This window comes from Rhamphochromis sp. 'chilingali', assembly GCF_963969265.1.
Source record: "Rhamphochromis sp. 'chilingali' genome assembly, chromosome: 19".
NCBI classification, from domain to species: Eukaryota; Metazoa; Chordata; class Actinopteri; order Cichliformes; family Cichlidae; genus Rhamphochromis; species Rhamphochromis sp. 'chilingali'.
This window is the reverse complement of record NC_137946.1, coordinates 15713189-15730054: the sequence shown is the minus strand read 5'-3', so window position 1 is coordinate 15730054 and position 16866 is coordinate 15713189. Positions and strand designations below refer to the sequence as shown.

Below are 16866 nucleotides of genomic sequence, written 5' to 3'. Positions count from 1 at the left end.
TCTAGCAATGTCCGATTCAGTCTAACATCTGTAAAAGTTTTAAGGCACTTTCCACCAGCACTGTCAAAAAGAATTATGGAAGAATGATTTGTAGAATCAAGGAATCGGTGTCCTGGTTGCACATGCTAGACCAATGGCTTAATAACACAACAATGCTATTGCCTTTAATCTGTCACTATCTATGCTATTGATTATGGTGTAATTATATTAAAAAATTTTTTTTTTTAAAGTGACAGTATTGTGCAATGAATAAAAAGTTTTATTTATAAACTTTTTATTTTTATAAAAAGTATTATTTATTATTAATAATAATTAACCTTACTTCATACTTGCAAATTTGTCGACCGATGCTATAATTAATCTACGTTATCTATTTTTAATTTAAGTTTTAAGTTGGTCTAAGTATCTTAGCACAGCGGAACTCTAGTATCCTTAGTCGGGCGAGTAGGGGGACTTTAAAATGTGACACACTGGACCCCGTTTCATTACGGAATGTTTTTGTTGATGCACTTGGAAGAGTGAATAGATTCAGCGGTACTGGTGTGGTTTAACGCGTAATTGGCGACTAATGCAGAGAAATATTAGCCCTGAAAACTGTTTGTAAAGCCCGCCAGTCTCCTGTGCCATCGTTCTAGTTTAAAATGGCTGACTGGAGTCCGATAGCGAAGGTGTACGACCCGCTGAAAGCTGGTAGCATCGACGGCACAGACGTGGAACCCCATGATCGAGCGGTCTGGAGGGCCATGGGTGCCCGGTACAAGCCCAACAAAGGCGTCGTTGGAGACCCACTGCTCACGCTTTTTGTGTCCCGCTTGAACCCACAGACCACCGAAGATAAACTACACAAAGTGTTCTCTAAGTACGGAGACATCCAGCGGCTCCGGCTGGTCCGGGACATTGTCACGGGTTTCTCCAAAGGATATGCCTTCATTGAGTACAAAGAGGAGCGATCTGTGGTCCGGGCCCGCCGGGACGCCAACAAGCTGGTGGTCGACCAGCATGAAGTGTTCGTGGATTTTGAGCAAGAGAGGACTCTTAAAGGATGGGTGCCGCGGCGGCTCGGCGGCGGGCTTGGAGGGAAAAAGGAATCCGGACAGCTGCGGTTCGGCGGCAGGGACAGGCCTTTCCGTAAACCCATCAATCTCGGGGTAGACCCGGTGCAGGAACGAGGTGGTGGTGGTGGTGGAGGGAGGGAGTGGGACAGACCAAGCGGGAGAGCCAGAGACGATCGGGACCGACACAGAACAGCAGAGTGGGGCAACAGAGGAAGGAGAGATGACCGGGACAGAGGCCGAGAGTGGGATGACCGCAGGCACGGAGACAGGAGCAGGCACCGGGACCGGAGATGAAGCATGTGGCTGCACTTCAGCACTTCAGCTTTCAAAGGAGGACAGTGAATGAGTGTGTGACTTGGATAACTGTTTGTGTGAAAGGTTACTTTTTTGTATGCTGATATTCTTCAGATTGTACTGTATGGTAATCAGGACTCTGCCTGTGGCTGTCATATTCAGTTCTTCTCAGGGAAGTCTCAGGAATGACAAAGTAGGGTTGTTGTGTTTTGTTGGGGGTTTTTTTTTTTTTTACAAGTCTTTATTCTAGCGAAAAAATTACAATACGGGTGGTGTCCAGCCAAATGAGACTTACATCCATCATGTCAAACATGAGCGCCAGCAGCCAGAATCACTGCTTAAGAGTCCAATTGGATTGCTTTGGGAAATCGGAACTGTACTTTTATACAGTTATCATAAATATTATTACCCCACATATACAATTCAAATTTTATTTCTTGCAATTTAAGTCCCAACAGACTTTTTTCCCCATTTACTACAGAATGTTGTTTATCATTTAGATAAACTGAGACAAACAAAACTGCATTTCTTTTTCTGATATTAAGATATTCCAGGGATTAAATGTGTAGTAAACTTCTTTTCACTGACAGAAAGGGAAGTTTCGCTGGTCCGGCCCACTCAAGGTCAAAGGCTATATGTGACTCACAATGTAAAATGAGTTTGCAGTTTTGTTTTGTTTTTAAAAAAGCATAAGTTTAAGAGCACATTGTCAGCTCCATTTCTTTAAAAAAAAAAAAAGTAAATCAGATTATATCATAAACAATAAAATTCGTCATTGTTTTGAAATCTAAGGTGTTACTGTTTGTCAAAGTGTTGCAACATGTTTAAGATTTCCCAAGTTGGGTAGTTTTCCAGTGTAGCCTCATGTGACCCCTGTTTTCAGAGTTGGTAATGATGTGTTGTGCAAGATTTATACTTGAGGGAAGAAAACTCAGTATTCAAACACATTTACTCCTTTTTCCATATACATGCAACTCAGGAATTTGAATCAAATGCTTACTCAGCTCTTACTCAGCCATCTGATCCTCGGTCCTGCCCAGTGAGGTCAATCAGCTTTCGGTTATGGGTCACTGGGTGGATTCTTAAACTGTGCACAAGTATTTCTGAAGTCATCAATATGAAAGATGACGGGAAATGAATCTCTTATTTCATTAAAAGGTAATTCTCTAATGTACCAGAAAAAAACAAGAGGTAGAACTGACTTTTATTTCCAAGTATGTTCTGAGTAGTAAGCTGTCAATTGTAGTGTTATTTATACGAAGAGACAATGAAGTTAGTGCAAACACATATACGTCAAACACACTGAAAACTGAGGCTTTTTTCCACTGGTTTGTGTTTATTACTGTATGATTATTGGGAATACATGCTGGGACAAGACAAATTTCAAGCATTTGTTAAATATGACTTTGACATTTAATATTAATCATGCATGTATGCAAACATGCAAGATGATTTCCACTGCCGCTTAGAAGTCATGCTTAGCTGGTCTTTGCCTTCCACCGTACCCGACATTCACGATGGGCCAGCCTGGGTAAGTCTCTCTTTGGACCGTGCTGAAGTTGATCCTGTGAATCAGAAGAATCAGAGCACGCAGACACAGAGTAGCTGCTCCCTACATGAAGGACACTGTGATGATGATAAACCTGCTCTCACCTGAACGCAGGGTTAATGCCAATGTTGTCAGGCTGCGGGAAAGCAGGTGTCCGCCTCCTGTGGCAGGAGGATGGGGGAGGGAAGTCTTTCTGATACTGAGACTGCATCTGGGCTGTTTCCTGTTCGTTTTTTGCTGCTGCTGACATGTGATCACGGTTGCCTTCTTGCTCATTCCCTCTCACTTCTCTGTCCTCGCGTCTGTTTCCTCTTCCTGTTTATCATGAGGATGCAGGAGGAGAATGGTGAGATTCCTGTTGTGTGTTACAGCCTGCTGAAGGGTAATCAGAACTTTGCTAAAGGCAGAATTTCATCAACAGTAATCACACTTTCCATAAATAAACTTTCTTACTTTCTTGATCATACTACATGTATTACACTATTTGCTTTTTTCATTTTAATCTTGAGAGAATAATACTTTATACATAAATGAGATGAAATGTTCTTATGAATATAAATCATTTGCTTTGGATGTCGCAGAGCTGTGTGAAGGACACGGGAACACATACACAAATAATTACTGCTGAGGGCAATCCAATCCTGTGTCTGTGAGTAAGAGTGGCAGGAATTTCACTGCACAGCAGAGAAAACAATATCACTCCTCCAGATGCTCTGTGTCTATAACAGCATTTTCACATTTAACCTTATATGGTCTTTCTTATGTTCTATTTGAGGTATTAAATACTTTATTACAGTGTTTTTCAGTTTAATGGCAGTGTAGGGGTTTTTTTTTATCTAAGCTTTAATCACAAAATCACCTTTATAATCTCTACCATCTCTGCCTTCTCACTCATAGCACACTGCCCAAACCATTTCCAAGACACACACATGCACTGAACAGAAAGCCACAGCCTTGCGTGCACTGTGCCATCATAAATGAGTCTTATCTTTATACAGACATGATGAGTTTACTCTCTAGGGTGAGCCAAGTCTGTTGACCTTTGCCTGGATCTTGGTCTGGGATAGGCCTGAAGCAGAAAGCCTCACGTGATGTGGTCTCCATCTTAGCAGGTGTGTCCGGGTAGAGGAGGAATCCTAAAAAGGGTGAAATGTAGACTGTTGACTCTTGTTCCCCTTTTTTAACCCACTACTTTGGAGTGATTCCAGTTAAATCAAATCAAATCAAATCACTTTTATTGTCACATCACATGTGCAGGTACATTGGTACAGCACATGTGAGTGAAATTCTTGTGTGCGAGCTTCACAAGCAACAGAGTTGTGCAAAATACAATAATGTAAACAAGCAAAACACAAGAATGGCTACATCTGAAACTAATAAATATATGTACAATATATAATAGTATATGCATTTCTGGATGTGTATACTAAATATTTTCCTACGTGTGTGTGTGTGTGTGTGTGTGTGTGTGTGTGTGTGTGTGTGTGTGTGTGTGTGTGTGTGTGTGTGTGTGTGTGTGTGTGTGTGTGTACACATATTTTACAAGTTTCACAGTTTCTGAAATCTTTCCAGTTAGGTCTCTTTTTCACAGCTTGTTTACTTTGCATATAAATTCTATAAAATATGCTTAATGACAGTGACAATTAATCATTCACACAGACCTGATTTTTGTGACAACAAAACAAAGTTTTATTTCTGTCTGTTTATTTAGTGATGTGCACCGAGATTAAAGCGAGATCAGAAATAATGACGGTAATTTTGAATCCTTTTGTTATTTCTTGACTAGGACATTGTTTCTATTTCTGTTTTACTCTTTTCAGTGTTTATAACTTTTCAGTGTTTATAACAGTGTTTATAACAATTGTTGATTTGTTCTGTTCTCATTGTATGACGAATTATGATGGCTGTTTGGTAGCCGTTTGCATACTATGCATACTCTCTCTCTCTCTTCATATGTGTGTGTGTGTGTGTGTACAACAGCTTTATGTTAATGTACAAATATGTTTATGTGGTTTCCATGGTTTTTGCATCTTCTTTAAGTGCGCGTCAGTCCATCTCGGAATTCGACAAGACTGGTAAGCTCTCAACTTGCTCTCCGTCTGATATGATCAGGGTTTTTTGTGTGTTTTCTTGAGGTTTTGCGACGCTGCGTGTTAAAGGCCTAGCAGCCGTCATTTAGCCAATGTGAGCCACTCTGTAAGAGCAGGTGGGAGGGAACAGCTGCTTCTGTTGTAAACGTGCTTCCGACTTGGAAATTTCCTCGGTCGAGTGGGTTATCTGGCATTTCCCCTCTTGAGTTTTCTAAACACTAATTTTTGTCGATATTTTAAGTTTGTTAGTTGGACAGAGTTAAATTAGATGTCGAAAGTTACTCTTGTCTACTGGTGTTTGTTATTTAAAAGGAATCTGACAAGATGATTCAAATAAAAACAAACGGTCAAAAACTAATATTTGGCTCTCACTTATGCTAGTCTGTTTTTGAATGTAAACAAATCATCCAATCTAACACAATTTCTGATACTTGTTTGCTGAAAGTTTAGGCGATGGTATGAGGGCAGTGTTTAATATAGCGTTATTTAACTATAAGCTATAAGAGACTTGGAGCTTTTTATTGTCATTGTGCAGTTTTTTGCACAGCGAAATTGGGTATAATCTGTTAATGTGGCTTTTGTATTTAGTTGTTGTTGTCCAAACTCACTGTACTGCTACCTAACCAGTGTAGGATTGATGTAGTATTTAAGTTTTCTTTCCCTTTCCCTTTTTCCAAAATAACAATGAGTTGTTGTTGTTTTTTTTGTTTTGTTTTGTTTTCAGTTCATAAACGTATGTGTCTATGTTCCTAATGCAGCTATGAACAATGACCATAGTTGACAGATCTTCAGAAAAGTCTGACCACGAGTCAGCCGGACTCGGACCTGGAGCTGCTGTGTACAACAGTACACCCTCCTCTGAGGACCAGCCCAAGGACCAAGGGGCTGGTCCTCAGAGTACACCCTCCTCTGAGGACCAGCCCAAGGACCAAGGTCAGAGCAAAGCCTGGCTTTTTTTCAAAATGTCTTTTTAAGCTGTTTGAAGATTTTTATTGTCAGACAGAATAGTTTTCCAACCAGTTTTAGCAAATATGGAACCACACTTTTTAGCCATTATTTACCCATATTTGTCAGAATTGGTTTTAGTAACGTACAGCTAATCTTTTTGCTTCTGCTTTCACACAAGTTTGACAACTGCTTTTGTGGGTGTTGTGTTGCTGCTTCCCTTCTCCGTTCATTCATCCAGTTATGTAATGCATCCAGCTTTGCATGATCAGTCACTTCAGCTCGTGATGCAATTGCTGTTTTTATATAAAGACCGGCAGCCCAACTTGTTTAGCAGAAACAAAGGAGAAGGCAAATTGTCCTATCTTTCTTCCTGAGGCTGTTTAGGAGTTTTTCACAGTGGCCAGAATCACATTATATAACTGTTAATAGTTGTAGCTATTACTGTGATGTCCTGACATGACTTTGCCATGTGCCAGTGTGTGGTTGTATAAGTAAGGTGGCATTAAATTATCTCCTTTTTAAAATGTATTGAAACAGATTTTTAGTAATAATTGTGGCTCTGTGTGTCAGTGATCAGCAGTGGCGATGGAATTGACTTGCCCCAGAAGGTGCTGTTCTCACCAGATCGGCTCAGCCTAAATTGGGCCCAGGTTCACCTCATTGGTGCAGGCCTCCAGAACATGGGGAACACCTGCTTCCTCAACTCAGCCCTGCAGTGTCTCAGCTACACCCCTCCTTTAGCAAACTACATGCTGACGCGGGAGCACTCCAAAACATGTAAGTTTATTTCACCAACAGTGGTGTTACGCAGTCCTGCGCTGATTCTCACATTGTATCACTCCTTACTCACTCAGTATTTTGTCTCTGTCTCTGCTGCAGGTCATGAGCCAGGGTTCTGTATGATGTGTACCATGCAAAACCACATCATTCAGGTTTTTACCAACTCTGGGAATGTCATTAAGCCCATTGGTGTACTCAATGAGCTTGGGTGTAAGTGGATGACTGTTGTTGCTGTGCTCTGTGCAAAGTGTTTACCTATATTTTAATGATAGGAGGCGCTGTGTGACTGTTTACCTTTTGTAATTTTGGAGGGAAATAATCTGGAGGGATTTTGAATTCTGTTTTTAAATAAGTGTAAACTTGCATTTAACTGTGGTATCCTTTACAATAATTCACCTCCTGCTTTGTTTTTTGGTTCTGTTTTTCCTCGTTCCCCTCACACAGGGATTGCAAACCACTTCTGCTATGGAAGCCAGGAAGATGCTCATGAATTCCTGCGGTGCACAGTGGATGCTATGCAAAGGTCCTGCTTACCTGGAACCAAGTGAGTGTCATTTTACATTGCATGCATTCTAAACAAGTTAAACACACAAAAATATTTTTACTTGGGCTTGACAGTGTTTGCTTTTTATTATGTAGTAAGATCCATAATTAGCTACGTAGAGGTAACACCGTGACAGTAGGAGAATATGAAATAAATCCTTTATCCTGTTTTTCAGGAAGTGCAGTTTATACTAGTTCCTTTTAACTATTAATGCTTCAATTGCTGAGAGTATTTTTCAGAAATGCAGATTCCTCAGTCTCTTGCCTGACTGACACCTCAGTTTACATACTAGGCAAGCCACTTGATATAATACCTCATTATTATATCAAGTTTTTTAATGAACTTGACTGCTCCAACACAGAAAGTATTCTTACACTGGGTGTGGTAGCTTGTTTTGGTAACAGGGCTTGAAAAGATCAGAAGCGGCTTAAACGTGTAGTAAAACAGGTGTCTGGGATTATGGCAGAGAGCTGCCAGACTTAGTGTCTAGTATAGATTTCTTCTGAGGCAACAGGGTAAGCAGTGTGAGCAGGAGCACTCAACCCCTCAGGTCATCTCTTATTCACCCTAATGGCATTAGTGCTATTATTGCAGCAGCAAAATTCAGAAAATCCAGGTTTTTCTATGTGTTACTATAGAGCTTCGAAGTCTATGTGCACATTTAACCAAAACTACACGTTTAACAGATGCACTGGGCTGAGTGTTGTGCTTCTTGTTAGACTCCTAAAAATAATTTATTAATTCATTTATTTTTTTAAGAACCTAAAGTGTCAATTCTCATCAAATCAATTCTTCCCGTGTAGCAGCAGATGGCCTCTTAAGTAATTAATCGTGCTCCAATTCCTCCTATTGTCTTTTCTGCTACTTGAATACTGTAAAGTGATTGTCTGGTTCCAAAATGCTAAAAAATAAATGGTCAGTCAGTTAATTGTTGCACTGTCCTTATTAGTTAACTTTTGTGCTTTATCTTTTTATTATAGATTGGACAGGCAAACGCAGGCAACCTCTTTCATCCATCAAGTGTTTGGCGGGTACCTAAGATCCAGAGGTAAGTCACTGTTTTTTAAGGTTTGATTTATTTTTCTTTTATTTGTCTTTTTATGTCTTACAGCTTGTGTGATACTCATAGCACTGATTTCTGTTTCAGTTAAATGTTTAAACTGCAAAGCTGTCTCAGATACATTTGACCCTTTTCTGGATATCACTCTGGAAATTAAGGTAATTGGACAACATTCAAAGTGACGTTGCTACTATGTATTCTCTGCATTATGGAGTGTGAGGTTTTTCCTCTCTCTCTCTGTTCATATAGACTGCTCCAAATGTCTCCAAAGCTCTGGAGCAGTTTGTCAAGCCAGAACAGCTGGGTGGCGAAAATGCTTATAAATGCACCAAGTAAGTCAAATCAAATCAAATCAAATCAAATCAAATCACTTTTTATTGTCACATCACATGTGCAGGCACACTGGCACAGCACATGCGAGTGAAATTCTTGTGTGCGAGCCCCACAAGCAACAGAGATGTGCAAACACAACAACACAAACGAGCAAAATACAAGAATGGCCAACCTGAAACTAATAAATATATGTACAATATATAATAGTGTATGCATTTCTGGATGTGTATACTAAATATTTTCCTACGTGTGTGTGTGTGTGTGTGTGTGTGTGTGTGTGTGTGTGTATACACATTTTTACAAATTAAATAGTAAAAAAATAAAATAAAATAATAATAATAATAATAATAATAAAATATATAAAATATACAGAGTTGAATATGTGCAAAGAGATGCCAAACCATGATGAGTTTTAGTGTTTAGGTGTGATTTTTGTCAACAAGCTGAATGTTTGTTTCCTTCAGGTGCAACAAAATGGTAACGGCCTCAAAAAGATTTACAATCCATCGCAGCGCCAATGTGCTCACCATCTCACTCAAACGCTTTGCAGACTTCAGTGGAGGCAAAATCACAAAGGCAAATGGCCAATAGTGTCTGCTTAAGTCATAAAGATACATGACAGATGCTTTGTTTTATTATAAAACAGGATATTTGCATGTAATGTTTGAATTTTTTTGTTTGGTGGTCATCAGGATGTGAAGTATTTGGAGCATCTGGATCTGCGGCCCTTCATGTCGCAGTCCCACGGGGAGCCCCAGCTCTACAGGCTGTATGCTGTGCTGGTTCACTCTGGATTGAGTTGTCATACTGGACACTATTTCTGCTATATTAAGGTACTGGCTGTGCCCGAATCTGTTTGAATGCTGCTGTTGCGTAGTACAAACAAACAAACACCATAAACAACACATTTCAGCAGAAAACTACTTTGTATGCATTGAAAGAAAGAAAAAAAAGACCCCTATATAACCATAAGATTCTTCTTTTTAGCTCAAATTCAATTCAGAAACTGAATCTGCTGTGTCACATCTCTCTCATTCTGTCTCACAGGCCAGCAATGAGCAGTGGTTTCAGATGAATGACTCGTCCGTGTCAGTCAGTGACATTAGCACTGTTCTCAACCAGCAGGCCTATGTCCTCTTCTACATCAAGTGAGTAAACATCGGTATTTTTAAACATTCTAGGCTTATTCCTTCAGTAGAACTTTTCCCATCATTATTTAATAATGTAGACATGTTTATTCTCACTTTTCTTGTAGAAAATGTATTATTATAACCTAATGTTATAATGTTGATGCTTTGTCATGGTTAATATTCTTTTTTCCATGTCATCAGGTGCACAGATGTGGGAAAAACTGGGGACTACAGCCACTTGAACCATAACGCTGGCATATCTGGTCAGGCATCTCCCCAGCCGGTGGTGAGCCCAGGCACCATCGCCACCATGCCTCACAACAGTGTTGGCTTCATAGGTCCCCAGCTGCCACCACACATGAACAAGGTACTTCCTCACCTGAGGGTACTGATAATGTTGTTGTTTTTGTTAAACCCAGTGTTTCATGCAAAATACATTTGTACCTTTCAATTGTGTCTGTTTGAAAAGAATGAAATGATATCATATATTCCTTATTGGCCTACATTTGTACAAAATTCCAAATTATATACACAAAGTCATAGAAATCACTGCTCCAATTGGTCATCATGATTTTAATATTCTCTTTTTCCATAACAATGAAATACGCCTTGGACAAATATGACACGTCAATATTTCATTAGTGTTGTCACATCACATCCTGTAAGCATCGTCTGTCTGTGTCCTTTCTCTGGAAATTAATATTTCCAGCCAATATAGGCAATCCATCAACATGGCTGGAGAGTTGGTAGTTATATACAGTCTGTATAAGTGTGGTTAATCCAATGAAGATTTGTAAGGAGATGGCAGTTACTGTGAATTTACAGCAGTTACACAGTGATTAGTAATAAACAGAGCCAGTGAGAGTGAGTGGATATAAGAAAGTCAGTGACTCAGGTGTGTCGATTGGTTCTGTTTGTGAGACTGGAGGAGACGTAGAAATCTTTTGTTTTAAATCTTAGTTAGGAAGATTCCTGTTTGAAAACAAGCACTTTTTGTGAGAAATACAAGAAGTACATCTGCAGAAAGCACACAGTTACATTCTGTCCATCATGTGGACAAAATCGAAAATGTTGAGCATTGAAAAACTGAGAACGTTGGGCAAGTTCAAAATACGTGTTTGTAAGAACAAAAAACCAAATTGTTCCTAAAATAGTTATGGAAAGTCACTGTTGTATGTCTGTGTTCTACATGTTTATCTGATGGAAAATAAAGGTGCTATTGTTTTATTGCAGTTTCTTGACAATTCTGAGTGGATTTACACAGTATGGGTCAAAATGACCCGCAACAAAATCAATGTCACTTTTTTGTTTTTCAACATAATACAAGGGTTAATTTCCAAAACTTCCATATGATCTTCAATTTGTAGCAGATCCACTATCACACAGCAGCTGGAGCAGTTTCAAATGGAGGTCAGTCCACTGCTGCCACCTGTGGCCAAGTACCAAGCCTACCATAGCCTACTACTAGATTAACTTGCTATGATGACATTGAGTAGAGGCTGAGTGGCTGCACTTACCCCTGGTACATCCAAATCTACCCACAAACATGTTGAAAGATGCAATGGCAGCAATGTGGCTTGTCAACACTGAAAACAATCAGTAAGCAAAGACAACAGGGATCACTTTTTTCTGTTTATTTAGCACCCACAACATTTGTAGTCGCCTTCTGCACAGGGGAAGTCCACACACACTGTGTGGTACCATTTTCCACAGAAGGTGCATTCAATCTACAAGACTGAATGAGAAAGTCAGGGTCATTGTCTGACTGTTTGACTGGGGCGATCGTGGCTCAAGAGTTGGGAGTTCGCCTTGTAATCGGAAGGTTGCCGGTTCGAGCCCCGGCTTGGACAGTCTCGGTCGTTGTGTCCTTGGGCAAGACACCTCACCCGTTGCCTACTGGTGGTGGTCAGAGGGCCCGGTGGCGCCAGTGTCCGGCAGCCTCGCCTCTGTCAGTGTGCCCCAGGGTGGCTGTGGCTACAATGTAGCTTGCCATCACCAGTGTGTGAATGTGTGCGTGAATGGGTGGATGACTGGATATGTAAAGCGCTTTGGGGTCCTTAGGGACTAGTAAAGCGCTATATAAATACAGGCCATTTACTGTTTATTACTAATCACTGTGTAACTGCTGTACATTCACAGTAACTGCCATCTCCTTACAAATGTTTATTAGATTAACCACACTTATACAGACTGTATATAACAACCAACTCTAAAATGTTTGTTCGCAGAGAAAAGACACAGACTACGGTAACGACATGTGATGTTACAAAACTAGTGAAATATTAGTGTCATTTCATTCATTTCAAAGGTTTATTTGCATGACGCACAAACAGACACAATTGAAAGGTACAAATGTATTGTGCATGAAACGAATTCAGACGTGCTGCAGATGTGTGTCACAAGTTGATCTGGCTGTAGGCTGTGGCACTTGGCCAGTGGTGGCACTGGTTGACTCGAGTCCATGTTAGTGCACACAAAGTAAACTGCTCGCTTTAGTTGTGAAGCAAAAACGCTGAATTCGGAGAAACAAACCGTGTGAGGGGAACGATAACGACAACAAGAGTCTCCCGATCGTTTACTCTTGTTGTCCTGTGAACAACATCGGCATGGTGTTAATTGTTTGCTGTTTTCGCGATCGCGTCGCGCATGAGGATAACCCTAGGTAAACTCGCCACATTTTTAAACATTTTGTTGTTCAACAGCATCAAGACTGACGGAGTGTGTTTGAGATAACCTCACAAGTGTCACAGATGACACATTTGGCGTTTTTTTGCTAGTCTGTAGGTAGCAGCTCCTGAAACGGAAGTCTGCCACACATCTGTTCGACTAACGCCAGTTGATCTAAACGCCAGTAGATCTAAACGCCAGTAGATCTGGAACACCGGCAGCCTCGCCTCTGTCAGTGCGCCTCAGGGCGGCTGTGGCTACAATTTAGCTTGCCATCACCAGTGTGTGTGAATGGGTGGATGACTGAACGTGTAAAGTGCTTTGGGGTCCTTAGGGACTAAGTAAAGCGCTATACAAATACAGGCCATTTACTTAATGCTGAAATCTAATCTATTGTATTAAATGGGTATGCTTGTAGTTTGGGTAATTTTGTTATGTCAACAAGTTCTGTTTTAAAACTTAATCTCTTGTTAACTGTTCAGATTGCTGAGGTGATTGATGATCGACCTGAGGAAGTGAAACAGATGGAAGTTTTTAGGACCAGCAACAGATGGAAAGCAATTGGAGGTAAATAAGAAGTCACAGAAGTAGGGGGGGATTTGTGCAATATTAAGTTAAGACTGTTGTTTACTATAGTTTTACTTCCTCTCCTAAAAGTGGATCAAAATGATGACACAGAGGAAGGAAATGGAAAAGAACATCAAAATACAGAGGCTGGCTCATTAAGCAGAGGTCGACATGACTCACCCGAGTTGTCTTCAAAGAGAAGAGGACAGGATTCTCCTGTCAAAAAGACCCGGCATGACTCTCCAGACATCTCTCCACCAAAGAGAAGTCGGAAGTACTCTCCGGATGTCTCTCCTCACAGGACTAGACCTCACGACTCTCCAGATGTCTCTCCTCCCAGGAGAAGACGTCATGACTCTCCAGATGTCTCTCCTCCCAGGACTAGACCTCACGACTCTCCAGATGTCTCTCCTCCCAGGAGAAGACGTCATGACTCTCCAGATGTCTCTCCTCCCAGGACAAGACGTCACGACTCTCCTGATGTCTCTCCTCCCAGGACTAGACCTCATGACTCTCCAGATGTCTCTCCTCCCAAGAGAAGACGTCACGACTCTCCTGTTGTCTCTCCTCCCAAGAGAAGACGTCATGACTCTCCAGATGTCTCTCCTCACAGGACTAGACCTCACGACTCTCCAGATGTCTCTCCTCCCAGGAGAAGACGTCACGACTCTCCAGATGTCTCTCCTCCCAGGAGAAGACGTCACGACTCTCCTGATGTCTCTCCTCACAGGACTAGACCTCACGACTCTCCAGATGTCTCTCCTCCCAGGAGAAGACGTCATGACTCTCCAGATGTCTCTCCTCCCAGGACTAGACATCACAACTCTCCAGATGTCTCTCCTCCCAAGAGAAGACGTCACGACTCTCCTGATGTCTCTCCTCCCAGGAGAAGACGTCATGACTCTCCAGATGTCTCTCCTCCCAAGAGAAGACGTCACGACTCTCCAGATGTCTCTCCTCCCAGGAGAAGACGCCATGACTCCCCAGACTTGTCACCACCAAGACAGTGTTCAGGAAAGTCAGAAAAAATGCAAAGTAAAGGTGAGTGATCCATTTAAATTGTAAAGTGGAATCTGGTGTGGCATATGAATAAAAGTAAAAAGCAGAGACCCATTTAACATGAGTTTTGAATTGAAATTTATTTTAAAGACATAGCTTGATCTAATAATAAATCTTTAATTTTTGTTCAAAAGGCATTACAAAATGAAAATTAACAAATTAACTGTGTCTTTGTCAGATTCAGCCTCCAACAAAAGCAAGCTCAGCTCATCCTTGTTAAGTAAAAAACGCTCACCGGATCCTCATCGGTCAGCGGTGGCTAAGAAGGGTCAGAATAGACATGATTCAGACTCGGATCCGTCTCCCCCGAGGAAAAGGCCCCTGAAGGGAAACGCCTCAGACTCCGACCAATCTCCCCCAAGGAGGCCCTCAAAAACTAAACGGGGCTCAGACTCTGACCAGTCTCCACCCAGGGGGCAGCCACCGAGTGGAAGGGACTCGGATGGAGATTTGTCACCACCTCGTAGGCCAGGCCAGTCACAGGTAAGCAGACTGTGTTGGAACAAAGATTAATGTCAAATCTGATTTCACTCAAATGTTATATTTTTCAATTGTCTTTTTTTTTTTTATAACCAGGGCCAAAGGATGCTATCTGGTGGAAAGGCAGGCCTGGTTTCTGTGGACATTCTAAGGAAAGAGCAAAAGGAGAACAGACGCAGAGAAAAACACAATCAGCCACTTGAAGGTTTCATCAACTTTTCTCTCTTAAGATTTTTTTACACCCATTGATTGAAGAGCTTCATACAGCTTTGCATCTCATTTCAGCTTATCATCTATATTGTCGTATTTTATTTAGTCCTAAAATTAAATAATGAAGTTTCTACATACTTACCCATTCATCCCCTTTGACCAGATGAATCGCGTAACGCTCAGACGATTTTCAGAGACAAAAGTGGCAAAAGGAGGGATCTGGATTCAGAGAGAAATGAACAGAAAAAGAAAGCTGGTGAAAAAGCGGCAACAGACAAGAAATACGCTCAGTGGGGAAAAGGGTAAATGTGCATGATCATTTCAAATATCACAGTTTATGTGATTATATCCACATAAAAAATTATAAAAGTGGTTCAATGGTTTATGTTAAAATGTATGTATAGGTTGGCACAGATCCAGATGCATCACCAGAAACTTAAGGAAGCGCTGCGCGAAGCCCTTAAGCCACTTGAGGATCTTGACCGCATGTTGAGAGAACAGGAAAGAGAAGGCGATCCTATGGCTGCAATGCTCAGGCGTAAAAAGGACCGTGGCACAAAAACACAAGATGTTTAACATTACATATGTTTTATTTTATTTATGACTTTATTTTATTTCACCAGGTCAATCCTTGTAAGAAGCTTTTAAATAGCAGCAGTTTTGCTTTTGCTACTGTTTGTATTTTTATTTATTTGTATGTTTGTTTTGATTTTTGTAGAGAAACCTCGATATAAAGGCCCTGCTCCACCTCCAAACCGGTTCAATATTCCACCGGGGTACCGCTGGGACGGAGTTGACAGGTAGAGTTTGTGCATCGGTGACAGAGGAAAACTGTTGAGGACAGAACTGTAGTTTAATATTGAATGTTTTTAATACACACATCAGTTTGTCATTTTGCACATTAATGGTAAAGAAATTGTGATCATTTTTTTCCACGTCTATATTAAATTTGCGCCTAATTGAATGGATTGTCTTTGGCCTTTTAGCTTGTCGTATCATAATTAATAGGGTTATTTTATTTGTGTCTTGCAGGTCAAATGGTTTTGAACAGAAACGCTACCAGAGGATAAAAAGGCTGTGCAGGAAGCGGCCTATAAATGGAGTGTGGAGGATATGTAAAGGCTTTCAGAAAATGATGAATCTGGAGCAGAGCTAAAGAGCACACCTGCTCAACCTTTATGTATAATTGTTATGCTGTTAGAACAACAAGACTAGATGCATCTACGCAGCAAAAGTTCTTTTTTAAATAAACTACATAGAAGAATTTGTTTCACCTTTCCAAACCCTTTTGATACTGTACCATGTGTATCAGATGGAACTGTACAGAAAAATGAAGTGAAGCATGTTCACAATTTTTGTAAGAAGTTATTCACCGTGGAGCAGAAGCTGTTGTGGTTTCAGTGTTTTATTAAAGAATGTTTTTGTAATGCATTGTCCCAAGAGTGTTCAGGCACCTGTAACTTGGATAGCATTTGACATTCAGTCTTTTTAGATAATTTTATACACTTACCACCCATTTTATTAGGCAACAGTAACTCAAATAACCGCTTGTTACAACCAACATATTTTGGTCCTGGACATAGAAATAGAGACATGTCCCTCATGACTCCAAAATGAAACGTAGTGCACAGCAACCAAATGCTGAAAGAGAGTGTCCACAGCTGACTGTCGATGGTATGGTATAGCTGTGAGGGTTTTGTGTACAAGATAAATGCACATTTGAGAGTTCTGTGGTGTAGCTAAAAAAGACTGACCTACAGAGATGTGAAAAAAGCGGCATTCAAATAAGTCATTCCTTGCCATATTAATCAGGGAGTACATACACTGACAGGATGCTGTGACTCTCACAGTGAGGGAATCAGGTTGGGCTCTAATATTTTTTCTAGCGTGTGTGTGTGTGTGTGTGTGTGTGTGTATACACATTTTTACAAATTAAATAGTAAAAAAATAATAATAATAATAATAATAATAATAAAATATATAAAATATACAGAGTTGAATATGTGCAAAACAAGTGGCATTTATATACAGTGTGGAGTGCATAATGTTGAAGTTCCAGTAGTGAAGCTGAGGTGTCTATGACGTGTTCAGCAGTCTGAT

At 40.6% G+C, this 16866-nt stretch overlaps 3 protein-coding genes and 1 pseudogene across 5 annotated transcripts in view; 2 read left to right on the top strand and 2 right to left on the bottom strand.

Annotated features, from left to right (window-relative positions):
• LOC308386827 (uncharacterized protein) overlaps positions 1 to 16866 on the bottom strand; it is a 63594-nt gene that overhangs the window by 25617 nt on the left and 21111 nt on the right. The window lies entirely within an intron of this gene.
• On the top strand, positions 496 to 1580 carry LOC308386814 (U11/U12 small nuclear ribonucleoprotein 35 kDa protein-like). The gene has a single exon (XM_080866610.1). The coding sequence runs from the start codon at positions 642 to 644 to the stop codon at positions 1347 to 1349; it is 708 nt and encodes a 235-aa protein (XP_080722736.1). The 5' UTR covers positions 496 to 641; the 3' UTR covers positions 1350 to 1580.
• On the bottom strand, positions 2142 to 4037 carry LOC308386823 (uncharacterized protein). Of its 2 annotated transcripts, none has more exons than XM_080866625.1 (4): positions 3912 to 4037; positions 3003 to 3213; positions 2855 to 2914; positions 2142 to 2436 (listed from the first exon to the last, which is right to left on the bottom strand). In XM_080866625.1, the coding sequence occupies exons 1-4, from the start codon at positions 4000 to 4002 to the stop codon at positions 2361 to 2363; spliced, it is 438 nt and encodes a 145-aa protein (XP_080722751.1). In that variant the 5' UTR covers positions 4003 to 4037; the 3' UTR covers positions 2142 to 2360. The 2 variants fall into 2 exon arrangements, with proteins under 2 accessions (XP_080722751.1, XP_080722752.1); XM_080866626.1 differs by having other exon boundaries at positions 2180 to 2436; positions 3939 to 4037.
• Positions 4108 to 16193, top strand: LOC308387010 (annotated as a pseudogene). Its single transcript has 19 exons — positions 4108 to 5921; positions 6507 to 6713; positions 6816 to 6926; positions 7161 to 7260; positions 8241 to 8308; positions 8408 to 8478; positions 8570 to 8652; positions 9118 to 9229; positions 9346 to 9486; positions 9701 to 9801; positions 9985 to 10150; positions 12933 to 13017; positions 13108 to 14058; positions 14255 to 14559; positions 14653 to 14761; positions 14930 to 15068; positions 15171 to 15336; positions 15487 to 15566; positions 15799 to 16193. The product of its transcript is annotated as an uncharacterized misc_RNA (transcript).